Source organism: Schistosoma mansoni, chromosome 6 (assembly GCF_000237925.1).
Source record: "Schistosoma mansoni strain Puerto Rico chromosome 6, complete genome".
NCBI classification, from domain to species: domain Eukaryota; kingdom Metazoa; phylum Platyhelminthes; class Trematoda; order Strigeidida; family Schistosomatidae; genus Schistosoma; species Schistosoma mansoni.
This window is the reverse complement of record NC_031500.1, coordinates 4,098,645-4,122,501: the sequence shown is the minus strand read 5'-3', so window position 1 is coordinate 4,122,501 and position 23,857 is coordinate 4,098,645. Positions and strand designations below refer to the sequence as shown.

The 23,857-nt window shown below is 36.1% G+C and overlaps 1 protein-coding gene across 1 annotated transcript; it reads right to left on the bottom strand.

Moving 5' to 3' along the window:
- Nucleotides 1-341: 341 nt before the first annotated feature.
- On the bottom strand, nt 342-14,992 carry Smp_172240 (serine/threonine kinase). Its single transcript, XM_018798001.1, has 7 exons — nt 14,752-14,992; nt 10,603-10,732; nt 9,479-9,577; nt 7,476-7,690; nt 5,495-5,783; nt 3,321-3,464; nt 342-1,302 (listed from the first exon to the last, which is right to left on the bottom strand). The coding sequence occupies exons 1-7, from the start codon at nt 14,886-14,888 to the stop codon at nt 1,171-1,173; spliced, it is 1,146 nt and encodes a 381-aa protein (XP_018652986.1). The 5' UTR covers nt 14,889-14,992; the 3' UTR covers nt 342-1,170.
- Between the last annotated feature and the right edge of the window lie 8,865 nt (nt 14,993-23,857).

The following is a 23,857-nucleotide window of genomic DNA, read 5'->3' as shown; positions in this document are numbered from 1 at the left end:
CAGTTTTTGTTGGTTTACATGTTTTGGAAGTTGCTTCAGAATGGCAGATTATTACATCCTAGCTTAAACCATCTGCAAGACAGTGAAAGCAGCAGGCAGGGTTTGAATCGGTCCATTGAACTCATAGAATTATTTGGTTTGAATATCAAATTAAATTTGAATTGAAAACAGGTCAATAGTTATAGTATGACCTTTTTTTAAAAAATTCTATTTATCAAACAGTTGAAAGTAATATTAAAAGTCTTCAGAGAAAGCAACATATAGGAACTTATAACATCATTTCTGAGATATTGAGATAAGTAAGTGATGAATAGATGAAAAATAACGGGGTGTGTATATGGGGGGGGGGGGTCTGTGTGTGCATAGTAACGGTAAAATAGTTAAAATTAAATAATAACATAATTAATAGAGAGAAAAAAAAGTTACTAAACACCTTAGAGTGTTCAGGTATAGATATAAAATTCTTTCTTAAAAAAAGAAAACCCATTTGGTGAAGGGGGAAATGTAAAAAGAAATAAAACGACGATAAAATTTATAGAAAAAAAAACAAGTGAACATGAACATAATTCATCCATAGTTACATCAATGGATCATTCATTTCCTATACACATTAAAGGGGGATAACCATAAGCAGAATCATTATATGCACATTTGGAATAATTAATGATAAATAATTATATATATATATAAAATTATATATATATATATATATATATATATATATATATGTATATATATATATATATATATATACATATAGCCTATCTATTATTGATTTTGTACAAAACAATAGTCATAATAATAACTGGTAACCAATAAATTTACAAGAGGTTTTAACACTAGAAAATACAAAAAAACCCAGTGATATAAAAAAAAACAAGAAAACAATCAGACGTTTCAGTGTATCATCATCACCAGCACCATCAACACCACCACCACCACCAGATCTATTCACAGTTTCCAGGCAATAAAATTAAGAAAAAGAAAGTTGAGGATAATCTGTTGTAGGTTTTGTTGTTGATAGCTTGATCATCATCATCATCATCATCTATAAGGTTAGTTTACTTAACCTTTTATGTAGATTACTTTTCTTATTTTGTTTATCTCTTTGCTTATTTTACCTTATTAAATGCATGTGTATATGCATATGTGATCATTATCAAAGATTATTTAATTTTGAATATTACGTATATGAGATTCTTGAGCTTCGAATTCTTTGACTTCATGAAATATACGAGCTTTCCATTCTTCAACTGATAAATTTCTTTCACCAAATGAATCATCATATGGAGCTGGTGGTGGCTAAATAAGAAAAAAAAACGAAAATAACAAATAAATTATGTTCAAAATAAATAATGTGGATGTCCAGCACTATCCTTTTTCTCTTTTCAAATTTATTTCACTGTATTATACTCCTTCAATAGCATCTTCAAACCCTAATCTTTCACATAATGCCACCAAATGCCCTGGTACGGCCGAGAGTGGGGACAGTCCGCTCTCCCTCTCCAAATGCTCTCACATGGACACGCGAATATATAGCCTCTGACAGGGAAGTCCTACTCACTGCCTTCTCGTGGCATTACTGTTGTTTACGAAATTGAGAGGACAAAAAGCGAATGTCCGGCGTTTTAACCGGGTTGGTGGACACGGAAAGTCCACCTAGAGGAGTTGGAATACCCTGATTGCAAACCAATGGTGTACATGGGCTCCAGTATCCTGAAGGAACAAATGGTGTATGAACCAATCGTTGGTCACCAGTTATCATGGGACTGCATCTCCTCACGATGCTCCACTGCCTTGTGGACTAGACCTTCAGGTCAAAGGCTCCGGGTGTGGTCCCCTAAGAAAACCACCTGCTTCAGTCTGGGCAACTGGGCAGTATCACAGCGCTCACACAAATCAAATGAGATTTGTGCGGCGCATATTTATCTGGTGCTTCCTTGTACCAATATTTATGTGTTTAAATAAAATAATAAACATAATGCTTATACTCTTACTACTTCTACCACTATGGGATTTGAGTCGACAACTGCATCTCTGTGCTAATGTGGTATGGCAACTCAAACTGATGTACGTACGTATGAAGTTCTACGTTGTGACTGACTGACTGCAGCACAGGATTAGTATTAGTAGTAATAATAAAATGATTAAATTCTTTCATTTGAAAATTCTTTTAAAACAATGACAGATTTACAATCCTTTTGGGAAAAGTTCTACTAACTGCTATTTACATTTCAGTATTCTGTCGAAGTTAAAAATCGAACAGGATGTCTCTTAAGGAAGTTCTGTTATGAGTAGACGTTAAATTAACAAACGTTTTTTTCACTGATATGTTAGTGAATATTATATCTGCCACAACTAATCTTAGATCATGTATATACTCATCTGCTTTTCTACCTTCACTTTCAGAGGCACATTGGACAAAAAAATTCTAAAGTGAGAATCTGGAGATTTTCGATACTAACTTATATAATATCGCATAGAGGTGCTTAGGAATTCCAGGGGCAGCATTGTAAATTTATCGTCTATCGGTGTAGACAGTATACTCCACATGTGTTTGGCAGGGATGACGTCAGGGTCATATACTAAGTGCCATAGCCTAACATCACCGCTAATGAGTCTAATTTTAAACCAAAAACGTTAAATAAAGTATTGAATAACGGGACTACTATTATTATTATCACTAGTTGTTACTCCACTAACAAGTATATATGACCATTAGTTACATCATTTACGAAATACGATAAAAGCGAAAAGTTAAATTCATAAAAATCAGGTTATAATGAACTCCATACAACCTTTTAACGCTCATCGACCTAACACGATAGACTGGAAGTACGTAAACGTGTGTAAACTATATAACCGAAAAACTTTACGGGGGCTACGTGAAGACTAGAAAAGCTGAGAGTCAGAATTCTTCACTACAATAAAAGCAGTAGGAGCATCTACTGTTTCCATGCATCCCAAACACTGTATTGATCATATCTTCACCTTATATTCATTGCTTGAACATCATAAGATGTACTCGAAACGAACAGTCGTTGTATATTTTGATTCAACAACTGCTGTCGACTCACTGAACGGGATTGTGTTCTGGAATTTTCACTTCAAGAGTGACTGATAAATTTATTGCTTCAAAAACACCTTAGATAAATTAATGAAAGATAAACAAAAATTCTTATTCTTTTACAAGGACTTGGGTCAGGTTTATTCACTGACCGTTATTCCTGGAGAAGATTAGACACATTAATGCCTACAGTCAGAAATATGTTTAGAAAAAACTCTTGGGAAACTACACCTCCGTATATCAACTAACGTACCGCGTTTACTTCAGAGTCTTCATACCATACGTGTATGTATGGGTGATGAAGAGCATCGTCAACTGAAATTCTTTGTAATGGATCAATCACCAACATTCTACTTAATAAGTCTCGAGCTTGCTCAGCGTTTAGTGTTTCATGCTCCTATCAGAATATAGAAAGCAAGACGAAAGTGGAAAAGCCATAAAGACGTGATTATCTATAAAGAGTAAACATCACAAATTACGAACTAAACATACGGAACTAATGCTTACATTGGTAACTTCACAAATCAAGTGAAATCGTGAGCAAACCATGGAACTGCATCTCCTCACGATGCTCCACTGCCTTGTGGGTTAGACCTTCAGGTCAAAGGCTCCAGGTGTGGTCCCCTAAGAAAACAACCTGCTTCGGTTTGGGCAACCGGGCAGTATCACAGCCCTCACACAAATCGAATGAGATTTGTGCGGCGCATATATATATCTGGTGCCCTCTTTTACCAAAGTTTATGTGTTTAAATAAAATAAAATACGTTATTATTCTAAAAAGCTCTTTCACGTTCTGATTGGATGGAAACTCCTCGACTTCGTCGTAATTCTCGGATGCTATACCAACAGTTCGTATTAGCGTTATTATTATTCTTAACCCTTGGCTACCAAATCGCAGTAAACTGGACAGATATACCACTTGTGCTAGATCTACAGATTTAATATTTAACTTATAAGCATTCCGTTATTGTTCGCTTTCTGACCTATTGTGGAAAACTAATCTTAGTTATTTTGTTTCTTTTAAGCAATGTCATGTTGTTTCTTTTCTTTTTTTCAGACACTTTCCATTGTTGCCTTTCGTGTGTCCGCTGTGAACTCAATTTTATGTTGTTACGGTAGAAAATATTTTAGTTATTATTATTAAATAGAAAAAGTCTACGTAGAACCGTCAATTATGTTTAATCAGATTACGAGGGCTACTTTGTATCTTGTTGGCAATTAACTTTGCTAAATAAAATTTATTTAGATAAGTAGCAAAGGAACTAACAATAAAGAGAATTATATGTTGTGCTACACTAAACATTGGCCCAAACTAAAAGATGAGTCAGAGTTAAAAATAATTAGGACTTGTTGCCAACTCAACTAACGGATAGTCAATCATAAGTGTGAAATTAAGCAATCGATACAGAGCCAATCCTAAAAATACTTTACATTTTGAAGACAAGGAACAAATTTCAGAATTTCTGCTTGATCGATTAACCAGTGAAAGTCTTTGGGTAAGAAAGCAATCTTTAAAATGTCGTACCATGAATAAAGTGGCACATAATCATGGTCGAAAATCAATTAATCGGTTACTTGTACACATTTTGTATTTGTATAGTGAATCATAAAACTTACAACAACAGGGATTTTTTGCAAACATCGTATATGTGTAACATATATCATACTGCAAGGCTGAATAACCCGGTTAAAATGCAGTAAAATAACCCAAATGGTTAGTAATTGCTAATCACACTATTTGGGGAATTCGGAAGCAAGATAATCCTTACAAAACACACATGTCAAGTAGATCCTTAATTATTACAATGTACATTAGGCAAGCGTTAAACAGGAGTGAACTCTTTTGAAAAAAGGAACAATATAAATGATAAGGCAGTTATCAGATTGCTCGATTTTTGCTAATGTTAAAGTTTTACTAGTAATGGTAACTGGGAATGCTATTGTTTTATATCCAGTTTTTCACACTCTCTCGATCGGTTGTCACTATTTCTAGTTCATTAATTTCCTGTATGTTTCAAGGTCATGCATTGGTTACTAAATGCACTGAGTTGTACCATATCAAATCTATCTTGCGTCGTTTCAACATTTCGTCTTTTGCCTATTTTGGCGGATTATTATCGTTAGAGTATCGAGTGTCAAACATGCGGTTACATTCGAGTTCATATTTGTTACTGTTTATATCAGAAAATTTTCAATAGTTCGTAAACAGAATTCACCTTACGTCAACCAGGAACCAAAATATGCAATTGGTTTTTTTCAAGATATAACAAAATGAACGAAAATTATAATAGGGAACTTCAATTTAAGGATATTTCAATATTCGGCTTCATGATAAATGATGCAAAGTTCTTTTGAATGAATAAAGTGCTCTCAGACATAACTAAATAATGACATAACAGATTAAAAAAGAGAATGGAAATAACTTACCGTGCTAGGTGGAGGAAAACGATCATCTGGAAAGAGTTCAGTAAATGAACGTGGTTCATTTTTAGGACGTGACATTACATAATTACGGACAGCATATTCTAAACGATTCATAAATTCAGGTCCTGGTGTTCCAAGTTCTTCTGTAATCTTAGTCCATTGATCAATATGATCATAACCGGGGAACAGAATTCTTTCCAGAACCATTTCAGCAAATATACAACCAACTGACCAAATATCTACATTTTCAGAATAACCCATACCTAAAATAACTTCTGGAGCACGATAATAACTATAAAAAGAAATAATTTTATAGAAGTTCTAAATCATAAAAATAAATACATCAAACTTACAACAGTACATAGACACTAAACCTAAAACGTTCATTGAACTAAACGCTTTTATAACTGTATTAAGGTCGAATTAATTAACAGTATTTTCATAGTTGAAATCATAAGTCAATTAAAGCTAGACCACCATGGAAAACCTGGAAGCACTGGACGGCTGTTTCGTCCTGTTATGGGACTCCTCAGCAGTGCGCATCCACGAACCCGTACTCGCGGGATTCAAACCCAGGACTAACTATGAAAATACTGAAATCTCCACAAAATCCCTTCTGATTATAATCATATGCTCACCAGTGACTGACTTCAAGATACATGTCCTGGAGTTCTAATGGGAAGCAGTGACCAGTGGAGTTCAACCACGTCTGTTGTGAGATAACTCACTGAAGACAATTGGTGAACGGTTGCTCAAAATCGTGGATTGGTTGAAGTTAGACATTAACACCATTGGATGCCGGCTCAGTGGTCTATCGGTTGAGGTCTCTGGCTCGAGACTGGTAGGTCTTGGGTTCGAATCTCGCGAGTGCGGGTTCGTGGATGCGCACCGCTGAGGAGTCCATAGTAGGACGAAACGGTCGTCCAGTGCTTCCAGGTTTTTCATGGTGGTCTAGCTTCAATTGACTCATGATTTCAATTATGAAAATACTGAAATCTCCACAAAACCCCTTCTGATAGTTAACAGTATTCATAACCTATGAATAGTAATGTACGTTTAGTAAGTTAAAAGATTTAAACATAGAATTTTCATTGTCATATTAAAAAGTAAAAATCAGTTTTAAAAGATGTTTGTCAACAATTAGTATCATAATTCGATATCATTGAATATGTTACAACTTTATTTATGGATATCCTAATGAACGTATTGAGATATAATGATATTCCAGTGATTAACCAATATTCATATACGCTGGTAGATTTAGTGAATGAATGGATCGAATACTGAAACCACTGGTAGATTTTTGAAGTAAAATATTTTTCTTTTCTCAAACTTAAGTCCGAAATGACTTTTATACATTACTAGGAAGGATTTGATGTGATATTGCTCTGAGGAACCATAGATGTTTAAAGTATGACGACTATCTTTCTTTGATTATCTTTGTTAGATTAATGTGAAATTTGGAGAGGAATGTGATGTAGGGATCAGTAGAAGTTTACGTTAATGTGTATGAGGTAGTCGGTGAACGTTACTGTTGATGAATCTACTCATTGTGGAACTACAGAAAGAGATCTAAAGTGTCAGTTCTTCAAGACCATGAGTTCACATGAGCTTCGAAATTAGATGATCCTGGGGTAACAATGGTCATGCTTAACCTTCATCTGCAATATATATATATATATATATATATATATATATATATATATAGGCTACTACAGAAAAGTCTTTTAGTGTGCATAGTTGAATCTTAAAAGGTTTCAACTATACATGGAATAGTTTTCCCATTAAGTAGACTGATACAATACTGAATAACACTGGCTCAATTCAACGACTAGCCTAGGAAACGCGGATAGTGTCTGCTGACAAGAACTGTGAAGCATAAAATTTCAAAATGTCAAACACATTTAGTCGTTAAAACTGGCTAATAATGAACACTGAAAAACGATAACTGATAAGGCAATGAAAAATATGTTAATGTTCATACCGAGTTACCACATATGGAGTCATTAAAAAGCTATCACCAGCTGTACGAGCCAAACCGAAATCCAGAATTTTCAAGCTACAATCATGTTTCACAACAATATTACTGGGTTTTAAATCTCGGTGGATTATACCGGCTGCATGTAAATGTTTTACACCACATAGGACTTGATATAGTAGATATGAGGTTCGTTCATGATCTAAATCAAGGTTGATCACCTAAAAAAAACAAATGTGCCAAACTGTATATTGCACAATCATATTACTGATTGGATGATAATTTCTGAACGTACACAATCTCATAACATGCGGAAGGATGATCATCCATTCACAGACTATTTAAATCACTTACAATCCACATTAGAATTACAACTGGAATATGTACCGACTGTATACAGTGTAAACTTAGTAATGTTTGCATTAGCATTAAATGTTTACTAAAAGCTATACTGTATCTTAACTTAAAATCATCTCTTTGTAATATATCATTTTAGTATATGTAAATATTTCTAGGAACATTATATGGAGAATCATGTCTATATTGGCCAGATGATAGTTTATCTGAGATTTTCAAGAAAAAGTTGAGAATTTTAACTTAAACTATAGAGATCCTAGAATCTAATACATTGAGCTAATAAGAAATTGATCAAATGATAAGTGTACGTGATGTACCAAGAAACTACCTTTTAATGCCTAAGGAATGAGATGATGGTGGCATAAGTGTCTAGAGACAGATACACACACATGATTTTGTTTATTCAGTAAGCTTTATTACTCACTTCCAGTCTTTTACTCCTGTATAAGAAGATTTTTTGTAACAGCACCAACTCTCGGTCACCGCACTTGACAAAAGAAACCAGTGAGTGACAAGTAAGTCAGATATCATAACGCCAAGCATTTTATTTCCCTGGCAATGTAATGTTTGTTATCCATACTTCCGGTGATTCCGTATCTGTGTTATTATAATCTATAATAATTCAAACTAGAGTATTGGTCAAATTCCTAATTTTTTTTAAATATCTATTTGGTGTGAACTGAAACGGATTTGAATATCTAATACTCTGCTAATTAATAAATTTATAGCTCTTAAAGTTTGTATCACGATGGAAATCACTGATTCGTATTTTTATTCTAATAAATTATATTATCTAATTTATTGATATTTTACTTTGTGTTGTTTAATTGAAGCACGTCCGTTTCACTTTTTACTATAATCCATTAATTATCAACTTCCACCTTGTTAATAACTTATCTTCAACTTTTCTATAAATGAAATGAGAGTGCAACATACGGGATCGATTCTAAAATGTACTGTTATAACCAGTTTCAAGAAGAGGTGAAGATAGCTGTTAAAGTTTATTCTGTCGTGAAAATGAAAATTATATATACATATTAGTATTGTTCATTTGAATCTTCCCATCGATGTGTTAGGACTGCAACTGGTCAGTCTCTAATTGGCATATGTGCATATTGCCTCGATATAGCCTTAATTCACAAGCATGGTAAGCAAAGATGGATAGTGGCTAGCAGGTCCATCCAGCTGACTGGATTCCACTGCTAGCCACTATCCATCTTTGCTTATATATACATATGTTGTTACTAGTGAATCTTGAGCCTTTTAAATCTGCACTATTAGTCAAAGGAGTCAAGATTTGTCAGTGTATACTTCTTGAATAGGACTTGAGTTAAACGAATACCAAATTAAAATTACACTAGTCCAGGTGTACTTATTGCTTAATGAGAATTTCAAAATCTTTCTTAACATTTTCATACCTTCTTTGAATACATTGTTGATAAGCGCATCTGAATTGGGTTGTACATTTGCTTTGCCTACCTGTCAGTCTTAAGGATTATGCCATAGTATCTACTAAATTATGAATAACTATGTTATATATGTATAAAACGGATCGACAAGGTGGATTACATTACTGGACTCAATCAAATGCCTAGCACATCTACGAAGTCAAAGTAGAAGTGCCAAAGTTTGAATTGTAGAAAGTTAATTACCTGGCATAAATTGGCATCCATAAACTCCATCACCAAATAAACATCTTGAAAGTCTTGCAATGTTTGTTGAGGAGTAAATGCGTTTAATAATGATATGATCTAGTGTGAAGTGATAAACAAAAATATAGCAATAATAGAGAGATAGGAAACTACAAATATGCAACAGTAAACACAGTGTATGTACTGTGAGATATTGAAAATGTGTACACCTTCCGCTTTTGATATTGTCAACGGATTAAATAGTGACGGTTGTGTAGTAGATTATGTTGACTGACAGTTGAGAAGATAGTATTTCATTTCGCCAGAAAATTTTAGTCCTTAGATAGATTGACAAATAAGCTTTATATATCAAATGAATAGTGACTTAGTCATATACAACGTAAAACCTGATATATGTACTTGGGTTCATGTTGCCATACCTAATTAGAACAGCGAGGTCGTTATTCCAAGACAAATCCCAAAGTGGTAGAAAAGATTAGGTACGGAGAAAGGGAACGTGTACAGGGAGGTTTCTGGACGTTCTAGAAGATAAGGAGTGAATGCACCTGCGCTATTGTGAACGATTCTCAGTCATATCACCCAATTATTTATTTGAACACAAATATTTGTACACAGGAGCACCAAATACATATGCGCTACACGATAACAATGGGAAAAGATAGATGATGTGAAGTGCGTACAAGAAAAAGGAGAAAAATAAAGAACAGAAATTAGCGTATGATAGTGAAATAATAATAATGGGAGAGGCAGTTCGGTTAGCAAAGGTACAACCAGAAAGAATCCTTCCAGTTAAAGAACCCTGAGATGCAAATACATCAAACTGACGAGTTCCAGGTAAGACGGAACGCGTATTTTGGGTCTCACTGCTAGCCGAATTCCATCTATGCTATTTCAAATTTTACAGTTCAGTTGAGTTTCTTCATCCAATAAATAATCCCTCATGTAATCTGATGTATGGTGAAGTTTACTAACCAAATCCGAAAATAATCTATTATCAACTAAGATTAGTTTCTGAACAATAAAACAGATCAACGTGGTTAAACAAAATCACAAGATATTCCACAAAAAACAGAGGTAAAGTGTAAGCGATAAACCTGGCACTGAAAAGAAAACAGAGGACTAACATTTTTGTGATTCACCAGTTTCATCAAGACAAATTCACGATAGGCACGTTTGGCATGTGTAACATTTTGAAAAGGACGAGCCAATTTTTTAATGGCAACATCTTGTTTGAGTACTGAATCATAGGCAGCTCTGTAGGAGAAATTAAACAGAAGATCATGTCAATATAACGGATTTAATGTAACTCATTTGCCAAGTATATATTTGTGCTCGGTAGCTTTGCAGAACACTCTCGATAGAACGGTTTGTGACAATGATAGTTTGAGCAAACCGAAATAAATGGAGAGGAGTTTGGAAAGTCAAACTATTGATTCAAAACTGAGTGCTTTAATCACTAACCCATCGCTTTATCCATTATTAAATAAGGAGTACACAAAAGCAATGTTTATGTGAGAATTAAAAATAAGACAAAGGGAACAGTTACATAAACTTTAATAAAATAGAAATTATACGGGTGATGTGCGAAAATAGACATTTAAGTAGTTTACGCACTCAGCAGAGAACCAAATCATAGGCAATGTTTTAATGGGTTCTTTATGACGCCTTAAAATCCACTGATTTATTTGGGTAGGTCTCAAGTATAACAATGCATTTAAGTCACCTACTAGAAGAATCTAAAGATATACCGAAATGAATGTTTTATCACCTTAAAATAAAAAGATTGGTTTGCTAATTTCTAAAATGACCTGTAAAAAATAATGGGACAACTATCAGAATAAAAAACGTTAACGTTATTGGGTGCGATCACACTGTGCAGATTTTATGAATCGCGTGAATGAACAACCTCATATGCAGGTAATCTACGTTCAATTCACTTTTTGTAGTCTTTTTTGTACGTATTGTAAACGTTTACCCTTAACAAGCGATTGACAATTTCGGTAGTGACAACATAACCAAGGCCCCCAAATGCCCTGGTACGGGAGAAAGTGGGGGGAGTCACATCTACCTCTGGAAATGCTCTTACATGCTCACACGCATACAGTCACTGACAGGGAAGTCCTACTCATTCTTTTCTCGCAGTGCGGACGTTTTTTACGGAATTGAGAAGATGAGAAGCGAATTTCAGGTGCTTCAAGCGGGTTGGTGGATACGAAGGATCCACATAGAGGAGTTGAAAAACCCTGATTCCAAACCAATGGCGCACAACGTCTCCAAGATCCTGAGGAAACATAAGGCGTATGAACTTATTGTTGGTTACCGACTACCATGGTAATGCATCTCCTAGCGTTGCTCCACTGTCTTGTGGATTAGACCTCTAGACTAAAGGCTCCAGGTCGGTCAGTCAGTCGGTCAGTTACAACGTAGGACCAGGCACATATATGCATCGGTCCAAGTTGCCATACCTCGTTAGCACAACAAGATCAACACTGGATTCATAGAAGTAGTTAATTTAGTGGTGGTAGTATATAAAGAAAGATTGTATATAAGGACATAGTATAGGAAGGAAAAAAGTTATGAAGCAATTTTAATCTTAAGGTTTAAGGGAAGATAAAGAGTGTATACACCTACGCCATTGTGATCGATTCTGAGCCATGTCACCTAGAGTCTCCAACCATTGGTTACGATAGTCACGCGGACCCCAATCAGGTAGTTTGTATCTGCCAACATGGCTCAGATTAGAAGTTAGTGACTTCAAACACTGATGCCATGTTTTGGTTTGGCCGCCCCTCACTCTCTTACAACCATCCCCAATACTAGTCAGCATTGCGCGTCGTGGTAATCGGTGTTCAGACATACGTAACACGTGGCCCAACCATCTCAGTTGATGAAGATTCATTACCTCATCAACAGATTTACCATCATTCCCTAATACCCTGCGTCTAACCTTGCTATTACTTACCCGCTGACCCCAGCAGATGCGAGCAATATTTCTAAGACAACTGTGGTCAAATACTAATAACTTACAAGTATCTTCTATCCTTAATGGCCATGTTTCTCAGCCGTAAAGTAGAACAGAGCGAACTGCTGCGCAGTATACTCGTCCCCTAATTGATGGACGGATGTCTCTTCTTCGCCATAGGTGACGTAAGTTGGCAAAAGCCAAACGAGCTTTTTGAATCCGTGCTCCAGGTGTGGCCCCTTAATAAAACCGCCTGCTATAGATTGGGTGCCCGGGCAGTATTTCAGCTCTTACATATATCGAATGATGTGTGTGGCGTATATCCATTTGATGCCTTCTTGTACCAATGTTTACATAAATAAGTAAATAAACGCAACCAGGAATTTTCAAACAGTTTAATTTACCAAGCTTCTTTTCTAGTGTCACCAGTTATCATCAGTCTTAGACTGACAAACTAATTTTCGCAAGCATTAAACACACAGACATCAATATACAGCACAACGTGAAAAATGTGCATTAGCACAAAATGCCAAACTATGTCAGAACCATGGGACAAAATACCAAGAACAGAGAAATAAAAACAATGATGAGAATAGAAAGGTATGTATTAAGAAATACGGAAATTCTAGACAGAGGAATATCAAGAGTGAATGTATTCGAGACGTGAATGAGTTTTAGTCATGTCACCCAAAGTTTATAACCACTGACTAAGACAATCACGCTAATCTTAATCAAGCAGCCCCCATCTCCCAACATAGCTCAGACTAATTGCCAATGAATTCGTGGGTTGACGCCGTGTCTTGGTTTGGACGTCCCTAACTATTTTCTAACGTACTCCTACACCAGTAAACAACCATCAGGGTAGTTGGTGGTTAGGTATTTGTAACACGTTTTAACCACCTCAATCGATTAAGATTGACAACCTAATTAACAGATTTGCCACGTTTCTTTAGTACCATATCCCTAACCTTAACATTCGCCTCTTCCACGATATATCAGTGATGCTTCAAAGAAGCCTATGATTAGGAACATGTAGGCCACACGCTTCTTATATTCTAGGTTTGAGCTGACAAGCATTACAGAGAGGACTGTTGGGCAGTATACACGCCATGTTCAGCAGATGGAAATCGTACCTACGCCACAGCTAATCATACTCAACGTAGAACCTGACACATGTCAGGCCAAAGGTAACAATAAACTGCCATCTGAATTAATGACATGACTTTCATAAAAGCTGTTTGTTATCCCTTCATTGAATTTCGTCATGCATATGCTTCTAGACGAAAACTCTCAATATAGCGCTGTTACATGAGAATAAACATAATCATAGACAATCAACAGTACAGTTAATCCCATGTAAAAGCAATATGTACAAATCAAGATCGTGGTACATAAATTCTGTCAACGACACACAATTTTGTTCGTATGGCGAACCAGTTTGAACTTTAAGATGGAAATACTTAGATGGGCTATCTACACAATAAAATAAGTATCTTTTTATGGAGCGGATTAGAAAGTGTAGTTACATGAGAAACTACACCCGCAAAACAAAAACAATTTGAGCTCTCAGAACTAAGAAAAAATGCAGCATTCGAACCACAATTTAACTGGTGACTGTTTGTGAGTATTACGAAAAGCAAATGACTGTAGAGAAAGATATGCTTATTATGGTTTAATTTCACTAGCGAACATCAAAGCATGAACATAGTGATCAATCGACCAGATATGTGGACGTAAGAGACAAATCAACAAAGTATTACGGAATGCCTACTGCAAACGGTATCCTGACAACTTAGTTTGAAGGGATGGTTATATGTAGAGAGTAGGGCATAAATATTGGGGAATAGACCTGTAAAGAAAGTGGAGGTTGATCAGTACCGTCGCGTAGAAGGGTTGCAAAGTTTTCACAGATTTGTTTTTCTGATACCACTCGATAAAAAAAGGGGAGCTACTAATAAAATACTACCCATGTGATTGTTGGATGAGGGGACGTCACGAATGCCAGTTTGACAAAGGATATGCAGCAATAATTGAGCCAACAAAAGCTATATGAATGTATAGCCCCTACCGAGTTGCTACTGATTTGCTTTAAAGCCAAATTTTGTGACCTAGTTCATCAACTTTTTTTCTTCAAGCCCTGAAAACCTGAGTGGTACCAAGAATCAGTTTTAATTTCAAATCTACAAGACCTTTTAAGTTTACTAACAAACGTCGTGCTACGAATCTACGGAAATCGCAAAGTCAATTGGTCCAACTGTTCAAGCACAACAAATCACTCCGATATTGAATTTAGTTTAAATGGTTAACTTACACAACAAAGCCCTGAGCTCCAGAACCGATGGGCTTTAAGTTAGAGTACCGAAAAGGTACCACAAATCTAGCGTCTCCCACAACTTCGACATGATACCCAGGAGGAATGTTGTTTGCCATTCTTGAGTTTATGTACATAGTCTCTAAAGTTAAGGAGGCTACCTGCCTTACATTGAAAAAAGAGAGAAAGGATCAGGCATCATAAGCAGCGCCACCACTCTATCGACCTCCAATATTCAATATATCAGGTACTTGTGATAAGCTTAGATTGACTGTAGTGGTTTATGTTTAGCCAGAAGGTGGTTTGTGCGCTAAGGGAGTATGTAGAATAGCGTGAGTGGGAAGAGTTGAAAAAGGAAGATAAAAGAAAAGGGATGCGGACTACCAGTAGGCGAATAAAATTTCACGTATTTCACGTAGGGCTACTGTTCCTGGACGATAACGATGTGGTTTTTTAACACCACCTGTAGCTGGTGCACTCTTACGCGCAGCTTTAGTGGCCAGTTGCTTCATTGGAGCCTTCGCACCTGTACTTTTGCGAGCAGTCTGCTTCGTGCGTGCCATGACTGTGAACAAAATACATTTACATTGTGTAAAGAAAACAATAGACAACAATCAGCAATAATACATGCTTAAATTTGAAACTAAAAGCGGAGAGCTTGACTCGTTACAAAACTGGCTGGTTTTTTTGCCCTCAATTTTCGCTGTTTCAGTACAGTTTCAGGTCTTCGGTACCGATCACTATGCTACAGTCTAGTCATTCGACTTCCCCAGTTCAAGACGGTTTGTTGGTTATGTAGTGACCGGCCAGTCTCGATAAGAACACGATTGGAATAACAGAAACAATTATTATTATTGTAACCAATTGTACCAGAGATTGTTTTACTGTATTTGTTTAACTGTATCAGTTTCACTTCTTCTTGTTCCGCTCTCCGCCTTGTTTGGTTCGAGCTTGCTCACGCACTGCTTATTCGCTTGTACTCTTTGGCACGTCTCGGTATTATTTCGATACCACGAGATCGCCAATAAATATACTTGATCTGGACTAGTAAAGCCTTCTGATTCACGGGCTATCAAGGGAACCAAGTCGTTTTTGGGCGCGTAATCGAATTGTAGTGGTGATCATAGTCCGTCCTCGACTCGACATCCACTACAGTTATTTGCGGGTTTTGTATCCTGTGACTCAAGTGGATGCATTCGCCTTAGAATAAACGAGTTTCTGAGACTACTAGCTATCTCATTACAAGTCAGCTGGCTGGCTGACTGTAATGTTTAATGTAGTGGGCCATATATATATATATATAGTACAGAAAAATTTGAATACAAAAGAGCTAAGAGGGAAAGACCGAAGAACTTAAAGGAATGACTGATTGGTCAGCAATACAGACAGTGTTAGTAGACAGAGGTGTAAGAGTAACAGGTAAGAGGCGAGTTTGGAACGAGCCGATGGTATTCGTTAATAACGGCAGATATATTAAGTACATCCAGTTCAAGAGGTATGTGATGAGTGCGTAACCGTTTCTTCAGTCTCCTCTTGAAGTTCTCTTCTTGGTTTGCTTTGCTTACATCGTCTGTAAGAGCATTGTACATCCGAGCAACTTTTAATAAGAAATTGTGAAGTTATGCTCGGGTTCCTTCTCATTCATGTGCAGTTCTTCAAGGATTACCTCGCAGGGCGCGATGATGAGCTCCTAGTAGATTGCTTGTATTCCGGCGACTTGATGCATTTAATATGTTGGGTTCTGTTATCAGATCGCCTGTTATCCACTTATAGCTTAGAGAGAACAATTTGGTCGTTAAGCTGTCCTACCATTACTTTCTATGGCGGTAGGAGTAATGCGACATATCTGTAGTAAATGAGGGCTTTTCTGAGCACTTCTTTGAAGGTTGGAGAAATAGTGGCATGTTAACATTTATCCGGAAGTTGTAGCCCAACTTTGGAACGCACTCAGATTCTCCTGAGTGGTCACCATATATTTCCATTAGCTCTCTTCAAAGCTACAAATTGAACTTCTGTTCTGCCTACAGCCGTTCCTGGCCGATTCAAGGAAATTAATAACGAAGAATTGGGTATTGGAAACATTACACCGGTACGTGACTTACTCAGGCACTCAGTAAAATGACCACAACTTCCAAATAAATGTTAACATGCCATTGTTTCTCTAACATTCAAAGAAGTACTCAGAAAAGTCCTCACTTACTAAAGATATGTCGCATTACTCCTATCGCTATAGAAAGTAATGGTAGGACAGCTTTACGACCAAATGACAATCTATGAATGTAAATAACACCCTTCACGTGGCCTAATACAGGCATTGAAGAAGGAAGTCGTGAGAATAAAAAATTCTTCCGGTATGGGGCAGATGGATAGCTTTCTGGGATCGAAAGATACCAATCCATGTAACATTCCTCCGCTTCTGGAAGGTGTTTGACACGATGAACCGTCCTTTAATTTCGTCTGCAGCATATAGGCTTGATAATAAACCATATCCACTTCAAATATGAACAGAATGAATACCAAGTAAAGTGGGGCAATAGGGGACGTGAGCGAACTTGAAGAGCTTCAGGACTAGCTTGTAGGATTAAAGTCGACTTCGGTATTAATACATTTATCTTTGCCACTATAAGAATAGACTTAGTTCCAAAGTTGTAGACTTCTCATGATGTGACCATCGAATTTACGAGATCATATGTGGAAGTCACGTCATTGTGTATACTGATGCGTCCTATGGTGATAACCAGCAATGAGATGTTTTGAGCTACTGAAGGACACATTGAGGCTGGAATAGAGTAACATTCCTAATGTTAAAAGGTATGAGTTACACAAAATAAACATGTCTGCAAGTCTGAGTAATGCCATACTTATCAACTGCTTCTGCGTCATCATTTCTGACCTTCTCTCTATGTTAAGCGTTAGATATGAATCTTGTGTTATCTTGTGTTCGACTTCGAGAATAGTGTGGTTGAAAACCAATAGCACTGTAAATTTCATGAGTCCTATCAATGTAAATAGATGGGGTGTAATGCTATCATATTAAGGAAGGCTTTAGTTACTTATTAAGACAACAAAAACTACTGTGTGTACATTCAACTTCATCAATGGACATTTACTTTCGACTGACTGACCGGAGCGGCAAGTAGAAATATTTTAAATTGGTGGCAGAAACATTTAAATTGAATTAATAGCGACTGGTAAAGTTTGTGATGTACAACATTTTTGAACGTAGACACAAGTATTTGGGCATAAGAGTAATCTGGCGTCATTTGGGGGGAGTACAACCATCTAAAGTAGTCTCTAGTCAACGTTCTTAAAAGCATCGTTCTAAACTAAGAAGACTGGCATAAATATCTAGTCCATTCAAAGTTAAATATATCTAAAGAAGGTATTAATTACGTCAAATTCTCAAGGCATCAAAGTCTTAACGTTGAAAAGGGCTGGATAAAGTGGCTTATAGTTCATGAGGTTTGGATGCTACGCATAGTCTAATTCTTTCCACTTTGAGCAAAAGCGTCATATTTTGTAGCTTCTTAAGTCCGAGTTTAAGCTGTAGCTTCGGATACAATAAATAAGTCTAGGTGTAGCTTGACTATATATCTCATATATATTTATTGAACAATGATGTTTAGCTGGAAACACTGTTTGTGGCTTAAAGAAACTTGATGGCAGTCGAAATTAAATGACGCGAAGTTTTAATGGCCTAGTTAATCATAATTTTAAGGCTTCATGCAAAGCTCTTGTTCAGATAAATGTTTGGCTGTTGTACGTATGACGAACCCCTTCCCAAAATAAAGTTTCTAGTACTCTTAATAATTTCTGTACTCACAATACCTCACTAAAATAGACCTATGCAAGGACAGCATGTGTAATGTTTCATCAGCAAGACTACAAATTGTACATACAATGAATTTTAGGCAAGTCTTGTACATCTTAAAAGTGTTGTAAGATGTTTAGAGACTGTATTTTAGTTTGTTGAAGAGAATGATCAGTGAGTTATGATATTTGGAAGTTCTTACTTCAAACATAGGTGATTTAACCGTAGCCAGAATTTTTGGACAAAGTAGACTGAGACCGGACAAAAAATTTCTTCTGAACAACTACACGATCAGACATTAAATAGGAATAATATATTTGTAAAATCTCAGCGAATCAATTCGAAGTAAATCCAACGTTTCGCCTGGTCCGAGCTTTTTCAAGGAATTATAAACTACACAATCAGTTGATTACATGTCGTCAAATGTGTTAATTTCCCTTTTTTGGCCGACTCAACCTGCACTTCGAAACTGATTTTCTGTATCATGTGTGAAAAGTTTGGATTGCGGTTGAAAGAGTTGCTGTGTAACCGCCCGAAATAAGGTACCGACACTCAGATAAGTTTATTGAGAATGTAGTGCGTTGTGCATTTACCACTTGATGTTTATATGTTTAACATCAAGTATTCTCTTTTCAGGTAGGTTATCATGATACGCAAGCGATCTAGAAGCTCAGTTGTTATAGCGTTAAAGAATGCAATTATATAAAACTTGTAGCTATCCACAATCGATTCTGGGTAATTACTCTGTATTGAGCAGTCTCATTACCCGAAATTCATCCGATAAGGGGATTTCTACAAACATTTATCCAGATCTGAGTCTGATCTCAAAACAGTCACTAAATTTAAGCCCATTGACTCGTAAAATTTCCTAATTTTCCATGGTGAAATGCATAAATGTTAACCAAACCTAGGTTTATTGCTCACAACTACAGAAAATCCCCGAAATTGGCTGATAATCTGAACAGAAATGTATTTTCCTCGTAATCACAGATTTGAGAAAGCTCAATTGTTAATTAGTTGCCCCAGTTATATTCAGCACTCGCTCAAAACGCATTTCGGGTCGGTACTATATTCCATGAATGAATCCGCAGGATTGTGTTATAACTTGTAGCCGGGTGGATGCCCTGTTAATGTATGGCGTGATAATACCGCCAATAAGAGAGCAGTGATTTATTGATCGGACCAATGTCACACGAAACCCGTACGAGCGGTCTGAAGTACTTGTCGGCCCTGCTACTGACTAACCTAACTATTTGAGTCCAGAACATCATTCTCAGCCTCTGCAGTATGAATATGAATTCATATATATTTCAAACATATCGGGCTTATACACCAATCAAACTGACCACATCGTATCACAAAATAGAAAATAATATTTGTACAAGATTTAGCCAGAAGTGGTTGTGAATGTGGGAGATAGTAATTGATAGACTGGACATAACTCAATGATGGTAAATCGTATAATAATATTTCATAGGTCAAAACAAAGCTTATAATAAGAGGGACACAAATATGAATAGTTTAGTTACTTAACAATTATACAATAGGAAATAAACATATCATATTGGTCCATAATAACTCCTCAAAAATTACCATTCATAGTTCTCTTCGGGATGCAACAAACAGAGATAAACAAGTTTCGGTATCTTTGTCAAAAGCCTCTATAAACCAAACGATTTCCTTACGCTCGCTTCGAGGTTTTTCAGCAGGGCTCCAGATATTTGGTAATGTTCAGTCGGTGGTAATCTCTACACTCGACTGCACTAATTCTATTCAGTTCCGTAGGCATTTGTGGATTTGTATATCTTGTAGTTCGGTTAAGTACTACTGTCTTAGGGCAGTAGGGTTTTTGGCTAGCAGCAGCCATCACATTGCCAAGCAGGAGGTTGATTGGTTTCAGCGTAAAAAAATGGTGGAATGGCTATTCGAGTGCTAAGATAAGACGATTGTTTGAAGAATAAATAGACAGAATACTTAATTAGTAATGTGTAAAAGAAGTTGGAATAATAAGAGGGGGAACGGAGACGATAATAAGAGGGAAAGGAAGTAATCACTGATATGTGGTAATGATAACAGTGGTAAATTATGAGACATACATCAGGCACAACTAGTCCAAAAAGAAGGTGACAATCCATGGGTGAGTACGTGTTTGTGAAGTCTCTACATAAAGCTATCCACTGATGGGGACGTGGTTACTTAGGCTGAGAAACCATCCCAAGTGGGAGCAACTATTAACGAGTAAGAGTGAGAAAGTATCTGGGTGTTACCTCTTCTATATGTCTATGGGAACGTGGTGATAATGTTGTTATAATATGCTCGTATTAGGACGGATAGATGTACTTGATATGTTGATTGCGCATCTTTATACTGGGTCGGAGAGGTTCATATGTATTTTGAAGAGAGGAGGTGCAGCGACATCGTTGACCTCAAGATGGACCATGAGTACTTTTTAAAGTGTTATGAACAATTCTAAGGTGATTGGGCCGAGTTTTCTTTTCGTAAAGCGAAGAGTTGTGTTATGACTTGATCAAGGTCGTCGCCAATTTGTTATGACTTTACAAGATAAACCAAGGACGTATCCTAATTCGTTATTATTTTTCATGTCCGACTTTTATCACGTGAATTATCCACCAATGGAAATACGACTTTCCCCACCTTAACACTGTGACAATCAATGACGTTCTATTAGTATGAGTAATCTAGCGTCCTTTATCCGCCTAGCCCTTCCACTTGAGTCCAGAACACCAATGACAGCTTCTTTTATGCGAATCTATGCGAATCGTTTATTTCAAGCATACCTTGTTTATATACCAGACAGACAGACCACACCACACCATAAAATAGAAAATAATATTTGTACAAGATCAGGCCAAACGTTGCTGTGAACGTGGGAGACAGTCATCAATAAACTGAGAATAATTTAGGAATAGTAAATCGTATAGTAATAATCAATGGGTCAAAATGAAGCTTACAATAAGATGAATTTAGATATACATAATCTAGTTACTGAATAATTATACAATAAGAATATATATAGAATAATCGTCCAATAATAGGTCCTGGGAGTTACCCGTACTTATGTCTTCGCTAGGATATAACAAGTTGTACTTGCCTAAACTGCATCCTCTGTGTAGTTTGAGCTGGTAACTTAGCTCCTCGTAGTTACAAGCCCAAGATCACGTTCTGAAGGGACAATGAAGAGCGAATTTCCATGAAGAGTGTAAATGTTTTGTGTCAAATGTGTCACAATCTTTATAACATGACATTTTGACAGGTGTGGTTTTGACCTATTGTCTACTGTTCACCCATCTATTGTTAAACATCTTTTCGAAGTTCAAGTGAATCCTTTTCGCAATTTATGGGACTCCGGATCTTTGCGCTGTCTGCATTAATTAGTGTCAACGAGTTAATTTTGTCTAACAGGTTGATAACAAAGACCAAGAACAATACTTTTAAGATTGGTCTTTGCCAAACTCCTCATATTGAGACTTTCAGCCTTCGTGCACTTTATTTGCCTTGGTACGAAACATTCCGTTGAGGCCAGGATAGAAGTAGATCAGTGGAGCCCATCATAGCAACCTCTGCCATGAGAAATGGATGGAGTACTGCGTCTAAGGCGTTTACATACTTGATAAATATTATATAAACGGTATTTTATGATCTTCATTTATTTTTTTCAGTTAGTTTGATGATGCCGCTGGCAACTAAAAATCGATTCTTTCTTATGATATATAAGTAATATATGAAAAGGTTATCTAAGCGGTTTTAAGTCACACATTGTTCTTGAATAGGGACCAACGATACTACTTTGCTGTCCATACCGAACTAACGTAAGAAGTGTTGAACTTATGATTAGATAAGGTTGTTATTCTGTCTGTTATCATGATCATTTTCACCACATAGATCGCATCTAGTAAAATTCACTTTATTTTATTATATTAGTCAATAATTCACCATAAGTGAATACCAGTGATGATGATAGAATGCTTAAATTCGTCACACTCACGTTTGTTTATCAATTAAGCCGTTTCTTAGGAGCTAGTTATATGGAACGAACTTTTCAACGTGTTCTTCATCTTTTCATAGGACATCATTTCGCTTGACTGAGCAAAGGACAATTAATCGTGATCAATAACTAACTAAAAAATATATATATACCTTTGTTCAATCCATCTTCTTACAGATATTTTATTCATGATATTCAAGTATTATAGGACTAATTCTTGATAGTTAGTCAACAGGTTCTTATCACAAACTAATCTTCTACCTTATGTGTTCCACAGTCTCTTTCATCTCATTACACACACACACACATCATACAGAAACACTTTTGTAATCGAACTCATTAAGATCTGATTAGATTCAATTCATTGTATCAATGTGACTAGACAACATATTTGATGTCTGGAAAATTGTGAATGGATAAAGTTCATGTCTGCCAATATGTCGACAAAATGAATGTTGAAGTATTCAAGACCTTGAAAAGTATTTGTATGTAAATTATACGATAGATACTACTTGGATACGAATACAAACCATATCTAGTAGAGAATATTCACGGTTACATTAAGATAATATTTCATTATTATAAAGGTTTGTGGATTAGCATTACCTTACGAACATACTTTTAGTAGATAAATTTATAATTCTCTTATGAAAACACATTTCAAATAAATTATGTCAAATCGATAAAGAATCTCGCGCGGAAATCCATGACCTATTATGTTGAATCTGATTGGTTCACTCATAAATTATAGTCTTGCCAAAATACTGTGACTTTTCAACATTAATGGTTGTTAATATCTCTCTGTCATTTAGCTATTGACCATATATTGTTGAAGTTTTGTTTTTTGAGCTGGATGGTTTGGTCGTGGAGCTTTCATCGTCCTTCTGAACGACATGATCAGCACAAACTTCGGGTAGAAGTGAAGTGCTTGAATTTCTTCTGAGCTACAAATCTTCCCCATCATATATTATATTCAGGTTATAGAATTTGGAATAAATTTCGTTTTTTTCCCATTTCGAAATACCCATCTTATATCATATGAATTTATATGGAAAAATGATTACTTCATTGATTCAAAGTTTTCATATTATTGATCTGACCATAAAACATAGACGTTATTGGTAATTTTGTTCTTGTAAGTGTACAATTAATTACTTCCCAATCGAAACTATATTTTCTCAATAAATAGAAAACGGATAGTGGCTAACAGTAGGATCCAGGACTCGCGTTTCGTCCTATTTAGGACTCGTCAGCTGGATGTACATGCATCTCAGAGTTGATGTTAACTC

What these genes read in the sequence shown, in the direction of transcription:
- Smp_172240 (XM_018798001.1), bottom strand. Translation starts at nt 14,888, where the DNA reads ATGTACATAAACTCAAGAATGGCAAACAACATTCCTCCTGGGTATCAT. An exon ending in AACTGGTGAATCACAAAAAT is followed by an intron (nt 9,578 to 10,602) that starts GTTAGTCCTCTG and finishes ACTTCACACTAG; the next exon opens with ATCATATCATTATTAAACGC. An exon ending in GTTTTCCTCCACCTAGCACG is followed by an intron (nt 3,465 to 5,494) that starts GTAAGTTATTTC and finishes ATATTCTGATAG; the next exon opens with GAGCATGAAACACTAAACGC.